The sequence below is a fragment of the Vombatus ursinus genome, unplaced genomic scaffold, assembly GCF_900497805.2.
Source record: "Vombatus ursinus unplaced genomic scaffold, bare-nosed wombat genome assembly UNPS02015030.1, whole genome shotgun sequence".
Taxonomy (NCBI): domain Eukaryota; kingdom Metazoa; phylum Chordata; class Mammalia; order Diprotodontia; family Vombatidae; genus Vombatus; species Vombatus ursinus.
The window spans coordinates 2,424,103-2,434,386 of record NW_020954808.1 but is presented as its reverse complement, the minus strand read 5'-3'; the positions used below and the strand labels follow the sequence as shown (position 1 = coordinate 2,434,386).

The following is a 10,284-nucleotide window of genomic DNA, read 5'->3' as shown; positions in this document are numbered from 1 at the left end:
TGTGTGTGTGTGTGTGTGTGTGTGTGTGTGTGTGTGTGTGAATCTAATGTAAGAAGACTGAAGTGGTCAGAAGGGACCAGATTGTGGAAGGCTTTGAAAGCCTGTGTATTTTATATTTGATCCTGAAAATAATAGGAAAATAATAGGAAGCCATTCAAGTTGATTGAATTGGGCTTTAAGAGGATCAATCCATGATGCTGGTGTAAAGATGAGAGTTTCTGTATTTTAGTCCATTCCTTTCATTTGACAAAAAGGGCAACTGAGTCTTAAAGAGGTCAAATTTTTTCCCCCCAAGGTTGAAGATAGAACAGTGGATAGAGTGAGGGGCCTGGAGTCAGGAAAATCTAATTTAAATCCAACCTCAGTCACTTACTAGCGTGTGACTCTAAGCAAGTCACACAACATCTGTTGGACTCAGTTCCTCATTTGTAAAATGGGGTTAATAACAGTACCTACCTCCAGGGTTGTTGTGAGGCTCAAATGAGATATTATTTGTTAATTGCTTAGCACAGTGCCTAGCACACAGTAGACAATAGATAAATTCTTATCTTTGCCCTTCCCTAGTGCTAGTAATACAATTAGAATTCAAACCCAGGCCTCATGACTACAAATCCAGTGCTCTTTCCACCACGCCATGTTGTCTTCACTGACCAATTTAATGCACAGACATTGAGTAAGGCTCTGCTGTGTGTGGAGAACCTGTTCTAGGCACTGGGGATACAAAAATGAAATAAGACAGTTCCTCCTCTCAAGGAGCTTGCGATCTAATTGCAAGTACTACTTGTAATACCAATCATACTACTAGTTTCAGGCACTACTTGTACATTATGAGCATAGTAAAAGTAAAAGGCAAATTAGGGCAAAAGGGAAAAAAAATCTAGGCCAAGGGCTGCTAGGTGGCGCCATAGTTCAGCGAGCACTGGGCCCGGAGTCAGGAAGACACACCTTCCTGAGTTGAAGACACTTACTCAGACACCTACTAGCTTTGTGACCCTGGGCAAGTCACTTAACCCTGTTTGCCTCAATTTCCTCATCTGTTAAATGAGTTGGAGAAGGAAAAGGCACTCAAGTGTCTCTGCCAAGGAAACTCCAAATGGGGCCATAAAGAGTCAGATGCAACTGAACAACAGAGTGAGAAATTAGAGAAGAGAGATCAGTTTTAGAGAGGCGGGGAAAGGTTTCAAGGAGGCCTTCCTGGAGGAGAGGGCCCTGGGTTAGGCCTAGAAGGAAGCAAGAGATGGAGATTGAGCCATTTCAGGCTTAAGGAAGAAGTGTAAGCAGAGACACAGAGATGGTAAAAGACAGGATGAGATTGTGAGAGTGTTCCTTCACTTGGATCATAGATCACAGAATCACAGGTTCATGGCTGAAAGGGGTCTCAGAAGTCATAGGGATCATAGATCTAGAACTAAAAGTTACCTCAGAGGGTTGCCTAGTCTGACCCCCTCATTTAAAAAATGAGGAAATTGAGACTAAGGGAGGATAAAAGATGTGCCCAAACTCACACAGCTGGTTAAGTGTTGGAGTAAGAATCTGAGCCCAGAACCTCTGATGCCAAAGCCAGCACTTTCTCCACCCATAACTCTTCAGTACACAATGGTAAACTGTATGAACTAAAGAGAAAAGGAAAGGGTGGTGGGTGTGGGATTGTGGAGGGAAGGCCTCAAAGGCCTGGCAAAGAAGTTTGAATTTGCTAGGGGAGCCAATGAATGTTTTAAACCCTGTAGAGTGACCTGGTCAGACCTCTGCCTTAGGAAGTTTACCCTGGTAGTTTATGAATGATGGACTGATGAGACACAAGGCAGGAACAGCTTAACTAGTTAGGAGGTTCAGATCTTCCCAACCTTGGAATATTAAAGCTGATATGGACCTTAGAGAATAGAATAGGTTAGGAGCCCACTTAGCTCATTGAGGCAGCCCCACTAGAAACAGCCTTACCTACTGACCGATGAATCCTTTCTTCAAGCCTCCACCTCTATCCCATGAGGCAACTAAGGTCTGACTGACCTTCACACCAGCCATTGACACCCAAGTTGACTATGTCTCCATTATTTAGCTGACTCCTATCACCACCACCACCACCAAGGATAACTGACTTCTAGGACTATCTCCACTCACCCCCTACCTGCTTACCTCCCCCCCAGCTCCATCCCACAAACACATGTACATCAGCTCCCCGATGGTTATATCCTAAAGCAAACACAGCTCCAGAATTCTGTGGGTAATTCTTTGAAAGAGAGGAAGGAATAATGGCTTGGGGGCACCATTGGGAAGCATGCCAACCCAGATGGCTGGGAGGAGATGGGAAATTTGTAGACTTTGGGACCACTGTGGAATTAGGATCGGCAGGGAGTGAGGGGGATGAGGGAAGTGAGCAGCTCATGGTATACTCTGCTCCTCCCACAACAATATTCCCTGCTGGGTGCCTTCAGTGAGGGTGGAGTGGTGAGACTCCCTGAGATAAGAGAGAAGTTCTCTTCCCACCCCCAAGATAACCTCTCCACCTCCCTTAGGCCCAGATTGACCAATATGTTGGACTGGTGAACAATCAGCTGAGTTACATCAAGGCTAAGTGAGTACCAGTGTGTCTGTGGCTCTGGGAAGGGCACTGAGGCCTTTTGGGTGGGTCCAAACGCCTTCTCTCTCTTCACTTGGTCCCAAATTCCGTCTCCATCCTTACTCACCCCCTTCCCAAAGAACTAGTGAACACCTCCTGTTTTCCCACTGCAATTCCAACTACAGCCACTGGATGGCAGGCACGGAAATGAGCCTGGACCATGGTCCAAGCTATGACTGGGAAACAGGACGCTCCAGTCTGGTTACTCATGGTTTTGTCATTGACTGACCCTGTGACTTCGAGGCAAGTCCCTTCTTCTCATCTTTAAAATGAGGGAATTGGAGCCGATGATCTCTGAAATCTCACTAACCCCTACGTTCTGTCTTTGAAGGTCTCCCCCCCAGCTCTAATGTTTTCTGTTTTATTAAGGGCCCTTCTGGTTAGCTCTGATAGTCTATGTTCCAAGACCCCTCCCAGCTCTGACATTCCCTGTTCTAAGGTCCCTCTCAGCTCTCCATCACCTGTTCTAAGGTCCTTCTCAGCTCTGACATTCTCTGTTCTGAGGCCTCTCCTAGCTCTGACGTTCCCAGTTCTCAGGTCCCTCCCAGTTCTGATATTACCTGTTCTGAGGCCCCTCCCAGCTCTGACATTCCCTATTCTAAAGAACCTCCCAGCTCTGATGCCCTATGATTCCTCCACATCTAAATTTAGCAGTTATAATATGTATGTGTGTGTGTTTATGTGTGTACACATATATCACGTATTCTAATTAAATCTCTTTTTTCTCATGTTCTCCGTTGTTTCTGCAGGATCTATTCAAAGATCCCAGGGACTGGGGCCTCTGCAAGTTCCAAAGCCAAAGCCGAATGAGCCCCTCTTCTGGCCGGCCCGGGACCCGCCTGCCCACAGCACCCCGGTGCCCTCTTTCAACTACCCTGCCTGCCCCCCTCCCTGCCAGCCTCCCCAGTCCTGGGTCATACACACAGACGCACACACATAACACATACACACACCTTCCAGCTCTGGTGAACCTAGCTAGGGCCTCTCCATGCTCAAATACCAAACTCCCTTTCATCCCTGCTTCGCCCCCCCACCCCCCATGGCCTTTAGGATGACATGCACCCATCTGGGAGTCTGCAGATGGTCCCTGGGTGCCTAGAAAGGCCAGAGACTTGTAGTACCCTAGACAGGGCAGCCATCCCTGATGCCAGGAACTCACCCATGTCACTCCCTATCCCTCCTTCCCTGCTGGGGTGTTGAGTTGTGTGTGGGGGGGTATCTCCTTGTCTGCCACCCTGTCCCCACCCCTGGGGCATTTCATGGGGTTGAGGAAAGAACTGAGCTTGGGTTTACACTTTAATAAAAACTTGTGGAAAACATGTGGACTCAACTAGTCATTTGGACAGTCAGCAAACATTATTGGTCAAAGTCTCCTCCTCCCCTGGTCCTGCTGAGTCAATGACCTGGAGAGCTGCTATAACAGAGAAGCAGTGTGCCATAGAGGAGAGAATGCTTGGAAAGGTGAGGCAATGGCACAGACAGAAAAGACACGGCCTCAGGCATTATCTAGGTTCAGATGATCCCTCTCTTATTACCCAGATGACATTGGGTAAGTCACCAAAGTTCTCTGATCCTCAGTTTACTTACATAGTAAGGGGTACCTTCTGGCTGTAGCTCTTTGATCCTATGACCTCAGTTTGACTCCCTAGGTCTTAATAGCTGAGCAACTCACTTTCCCCTTTCTGGGTTTCAGTTTCCCAATCTGTAAAATGGGGTAATAATACTGATGATACTTCATGCCTCACAGAGCTGCGTCGAGAAAAGCATGTCCTAATGCCCTGGAGAAATGGGAGTCGTCAGTGGGCAGCACCATGGAGAGAGCACTGGGGTGGGAGAACACTTTGGAGGCCTGGATTCCGGGTTTGTGGATTGGCTGAACGGATAAATCATTAGAGGGACCAGCTGTCCCCTCTCTAGAATGAAAGGATCAGACCAGTTGACTTCCAAAAGTCCTTCCAGGTCTGAGGTGCTGTCATTCTAGAATTGCTCGGAGGTCCAAACTAATCAGTCCACAATTATTTAGCTTACTATATGTCGGACTGTGTCTGGTTGGGATCAGGTGGTGAATATAATGGACCCAAGCCCTTCCTGTCCAAGCCCTGCTAACCAACCTTCTCCCAGAGGTCTGATGTCCCTGACCATGGTGGGTTTTCTGGAGACTCCCATTGAAAGGTAAACGTTCCCTAGGAGAGGGCACATAATTAGCCATGATAGGACTAGGCAGCTGGGAGGCTCAGGGGATAGAAGCCTGCTGGGCCTCTAGTCAGGAAGACCTCAGATACTTACTAGCTATGTGACCCTGAGTAAATCCCTGTTTGCCTCAGTTTCCCTGCTGTAAAATGGGTATTATAATAGCATCTAGGGGAGTGTTGTTTTGTGCTCTGTACAAAATACTTGTTCCCTTCCTGCCCCTCTTTCTAGAGACCCCAAGATATCTGTAGATATATCTCAAGGATACATGAACTTGAATATGGAAAAAGTTACATCTTTATTTCAACATAATTGGTTGCCTTTTTAATCATCTATAGTATTTTATGCACTAAAAGCACAATTCTGAGAAAGAGTATCCATAGGTTTCCCCAGACTGCCACCCAGAAGGTGATGAGCTCCAACAGATGGGAAAATAAATTGAGACTCAAGAAAAGGAAAGGAATTATCCAAGGTCATAGCTAGGGGGGGGGCAGAGCCAGCAATACAATGCTGGGAGCCAGGGTATGTTCTTGAGCTAGAGAGGGACCCTGTGGAGGTGGGCTGGAGGGATTGGGGCCTTGAGGAAGTTTGTGGGACTCAGGATCCAGGCCAGGGGCTGGCGAAGGCGACAGTCCCACCTAAAACCGCAAGATGTCGCCCAAACCCCAGTGTTTTCAACCCGAACTAGTAGGTATGGCGACAACAGAAGGCCGCGTCTACACGGACAAGGAGCCGGATATTTCTGGGTTCTGGGCATGATCCGGAGAATTGGCATCAATTTTCCAAAGGGTGGATATGCTCTTAAATTCTCTAGATCTGCTGCTACGGCCGCTTCTCTCCCGGGTTACAGTGCACGCTGCTGTCATTGACCAGCTGTGCGGCCTCGGGCAAGTGACTTCCCCCCTCTGGGCCTCAGTTTCCCCGTCTGTAAAATGAGGTGAGGTGGGCCAGCTCAGCTCTCATGGCCGGTCTCCAACATCCCACGCAATCTTCAGGGGCCTTTCCAGCCTTGGCTGGAGCAGGAAGGAAACCTCGGGGGCTGTGAGGGCCGAAGGAGGTGGGGAAGAGCAACCCGTCCCCCACCCCCAGCCCACCCCCACCCCGAAAGCCACAGCACCACGCTGGAGATAAACTGAGCACTCTAATGCCCGGAACGCTCCTGCAGGGGAAATCTCTCCCAGAATCCTCTGCGGGATGCAAATGAGGGACTCCTTTTAGCACGAGGTGTCATTCGTATCATCAAGAAAAATAGAGGAAAAAAATTGAGAGAAAAACAGAGATTTCCGAAGTTATCATACTTCACTAAGATGTTAAGTTCAATCACAGAACTCAACACAAAAATGTTTTCATCCTATGCAAAAAATATATAGAACATTAAGCTTTATATAGCTCCTCATAAAACCCAGGGAGCTGCCCGGATGACCCTCAGTGGTCTGGGGTGCAGGCTTCAAACCTGTAGCTGTCTAGCGACAGAGTGGTTCAATTCCACCTTCCGGGCGTCATCCACAGCTTCATTTTGCACACTGTGGGTATCACTGATCTTCCTCCTTTTTTGTTTCTCTACTTGTACCACCCCTCCCTTTCCACTTCGTGGGGGCTGCAGGGTGACCTTACGCGAAACTAATGAACCCTGTGGCCAGGGCAGAGAAAGCATGTCTGATGCTGCACCTCTAATGCCCATTTCTGCCAAGAGATCTCTCTGGGCTCCCATCTTTCTATCTCCCACCCTCTCCCTTGGGTCAGGTCTCTCAGGCCCTCACGCTGGCTCTCCGGCTCTCTTAGCCACTTCTCCACCATTCCCCCTGAATCTCCCTCTTACAGCCCAGCTCTGCCCATCCCTCCCCACAAAGAGGTTCTGTGCTTTTCTCACAGCCTCTTTCCCAAAAGATCATAAAACTTAGCCCTTAGAGACCATCTAGCCCAACCCGACCATGTTACAGAGAGGGAAATTGAGGGCTAGAGGGAGGAAAGGAAATTCCTCAAGTCAGCAGCGAGAAGCAGAGACTTTTTTCTGCCTCCATCTCCATCTTTTTCAATCTCTCCTTCTCTCTGATCCTCCCAGAGTCTCTCCCCATCCACCCTGGAACCTGCTTATACACATGAGAGAGTGTGTCTGTCTCTTTGCTGCTTGTGTTTCTCTGTCTCACTCTATGTCTCTGAGTCCATCTCTCTGTGTCTCTGTCTCTGCTTCTGAGTATCTCTTTTGTGTGTTTCTAATGTACTTTGTGATTCTATCCCTGTCACTGTTACTCTCTGTGTGACTCTCCGTTACCGTGTCTCTACGTGTAAATTTGTCTTTGGATCTCACTGTCTCTTTGCTCCTCTGAGTGTCTTTGTCTGTAGATCTCTCTCTCCTTCTCTTTGCTCTTTGTTTTTTCTCTCTGTGTCTCTCTCAATCTCTGTATTTCTCTGTCTCAGTCTCTCCATGTTCTCTATCTTGTCCCCTGCCCCCAGCCTCAGTACCTTCATGAGGGAGTCATACATCTGCTCGGTGTTGAGCTGCAGGTAGTTGCCGATGAAAGGCAGGGGGGTGGGCCCAGGGGGAAGGCCGCTGCTAGCTTTCCTCTGTCTCCATACAGAGAGCACCACCAAGGCTGAGAGGGAAAGCAAGAGGGACCCCAGCAGCAGCCCGGAAGCCAGCATGGTGGAGGTGGCAGAGGCCTTGCTGCAGTGTTGGCTGGGATTGGAGCAGATGTTGAGCCAGGACTGGGGTCCAGATAAGGCTGCTCCCGACTTTTATGCTTGGGCCTGGGGGGGTGGAGATTCTCATTGGCACTGATCTCAGCTCTTTTATGCAACATGCCGAGTTCTAACCCAATTCTCCATTTAGCTCCAGGACTGGCCAAATGTGAATGTCACAGAGGGAGAAAGATTTAGTTCAGTAGAGACTCAGAGATTTGAAGATCCCAAGGGGTAAAAGTTGGAGTGTGGGAGCTTCAAAGGGATATCATAGCCCAGAGATGGAGTTTGGGGTCTCAGAATGCAATGATAGAAGTTGTGAGGGATCTAGTAATAGGACCTGGAGGGCAAGATGTCTCAAGACTTGAAGATGAGGCTGTAGGGGGTGAAAGGAGAGGGTAAGACTAGATCTATTACTGGCTGTGACCTTAAGTGAGTCCCTCCCTCTCTCTGGGCCATCCACTTTCCTTTCTGTGAGGAGAGAACTATATGATCAGATAAACCCTAAGGACCTAATATCCCTCAATGGGATATTTTCTGCAGCCGTGGGACATGGGATCCTGCACCTATTGTTTACCAAGTATTCCTTTAAACACAAAATTCATAACAAACTCAGAACTGATCCAAATGTGAGGTAAATAACTCTGTAACCCAAACCCCAATATATGACCTATACATACTTTGACCTAATTAGGGAGCTAGAAGGGGCAATAATTAGATCTTTGGATTTGGAGTTGGGATCCTCTAACGTGGGGATTCTCTAAGCTCATTTGTGTTCTTGTTTTGTTGTGAAGGTATTTTTGATGATAGACTTAAAATTATCCACAAATATGAACATTTCTGACCTCTTGATTTTGCAGATAAAGAAATTGAGAGGTGAAGTTCAGACAGCTAGCCAGTGGCAAAGCTCGGATTTGAATCCATGTCATCTGATTCTCTATCCGGGAGGGTGGCCATGGACAGCACCCCCAGTTTGGGTAACTGCTATATCTGCCTCTGGGCAACAGTTTGGGGGAGGAGAGAGGGAGTAGAGCTAGCAAGCAGAAATAAGTGGATCATGATGTTTTTTAGGGAGATGCAGGGAAGGGCAGGTTAGGCAAGTGTTGGAAACTATTTGGGACTGACAATTATTTTTACCTGGGTTGACCAAGATCCCAATGGCCCTCTTTCTCCTTCCCCTCTAGAGATAACCATAGGTACCCACTCTCTAAGGTCATAGCCTAGCAGAACTCAGCGTTGGGGAGAAGCCTAGGAAACCAGGACAATCTTTCTTACGTCTACTTTTGGTAAGAGGGGGCCAGGGTGGGCAGGGGTACACTGGAAGGAATTCTAAGAGATTCCAATAACCATGGTTAGAGTTTTGGTGTGAGTATTTATGTCTCAGAAATCAGTGATTGCTATAAATCAGAGCTTGATGTTCATAATTTGTTCATAATTTGCAAGTAGTTGCCGATGAAAGGCAGGGGGGTGGGCCCAGGGGGAAGGCTGCTGCTAGCTTTCCTCTGTCTCCATACAGAGAGCACCACCAAGGCTTTGTTTTGTTCATAATTTGGACATACAGAATTATTAATAATGCAGATAAACTTAAAAGCGTGCGTTCATGAGTGAGGTCTCTCTGCCCTTCCCCCCCTTCACCTTAAATATTTACTGGCTCACTCTTGTATTGCTCAATGGTTGACCGATTTATTGACTTTGGTTCTAAAAGACCAAAATGATATCACTATGTTGGGGTCAAAGTACAGTACAATGAGTCTGACTTTGTGATCAGACCAATACCAGCTTGCAAGGCTTTCATAGGCAGAGCCACGAATAGTCCAGATAAACATTTGGAGTTGAGATGTCTCTAAATTTGCTCATCTTGTGTTTCTTTTGAGCTACTGCAATTCTGCTTTGCTCATAAAGCAGTCTCTCCATGCACCTTCTTTTATGTGGTCACACCATGCTGGATGATGCTATGCTAGTGTGTCTTATGTCTCATAGATGATTCACTCAATACACAGCTTGTGAACTCAGCAGAAATGCAGTAGAAGGCTGCAGGGGTGGGGAACCTATGGCCTCAAGGGCACATGTGGCCCTCTGGGTCCTCAGGTGCATCTCTTTGACTGAATTCTAAACTTTACAGAACAAATGACTTTAATAAAAGGATTTGTTCTGTAAAACTGGACTCAGTCAAAAGACCACACTTGAGGACCTAGAAGGCCACATGTGACCTCGAGTCCACAGGTTCCCCACCCCTGGTAGGGAACAAAGTCAACAGCAGACTGGGCGCTTGGTGATTCGTTGTTAATTAGTCATATAACTTTAAGGTCTGCAATGTGTCTTCCATCCATGATTTCATCTAACTTTCATAATGCCCTACAATGTGAAGAGGTTGGCAAGAAACTAACTGGAGCAAGGCTGATATGTGTATGGGGTTTGTGTGGAAATGGAGAATGGACTGACTTTGGAGGTCAGTGACCTCAAAAAGAAAAGCCCTGGGGATGGGAGGCACAGCACTTGAGCCAAGGGTCAGTCAGGTCTGGAGGAGTCATGCAAGAGCTCCTGAGAACAGGCTTAGCTAAAATCTATCCCTGGTGCTATATCCCAAAGAGATCATACAAATGGGAAAAGGACTCATATGTACAAAAATATTCATAGCAAATCTTTTTGTGGTGGCAAAGAACTGGAAATTGAGAGGATGCCCATCAATTGGGGAATGGCTGAGCAAATTGTGGTATATGAATGTAATGGAATACTATTGCGCTATAAGAAATGATGAACAGAAAAACTTGGAAAGACTTGTATGGCCTGATGCTGAG

At 47.2% G+C, this 10,284-nt stretch overlaps 2 protein-coding genes across 3 annotated transcripts in view; one reads left to right on the top strand and one right to left on the bottom strand.

Annotated features, from left to right (window-relative positions):
* The window catches only part of LOC114031016 (reticulon-2-like), a 14,645-nt gene extending 10,721 nt beyond the window's left edge, over nucleotides 1–3,924 (top strand). For both annotated transcript variants that reach the window (XM_027846013.1, XM_027846014.1), the window contains 2 exons: nucleotides 2,514–2,572; nucleotides 3,367–3,924. In XM_027846013.1, the coding sequence (XP_027701814.1) occupies nucleotides 2,514–2,572; nucleotides 3,367–3,427 (120 nt within the window). In that variant the 3' untranslated portion in view covers nucleotides 3,428–3,924. The remainder of the gene's footprint in view (nucleotides 1–2,513; nucleotides 2,573–3,366) is intronic.
* A 1,842-nt stretch (nucleotides 3,925–5,766) lies between these two features.
* The window catches only part of LOC114030954 (cytochrome P450 1A4-like), a 9,821-nt gene continuing 5,303 nt past the window's right edge, over nucleotides 5,767–10,284 (bottom strand). Inside the window, exons 4-5 of the mRNA XM_027845916.1 lie at nucleotides 7,271–7,530; nucleotides 5,767–5,820 (exon numbers count right to left, since the gene is read on the bottom strand). Coding sequence (XP_027701717.1) covers nucleotides 5,767–5,820; nucleotides 7,271–7,530 — 314 coding nt within the window. The remainder of the gene's footprint in view (nucleotides 5,821–7,270; nucleotides 7,531–10,284) is intronic.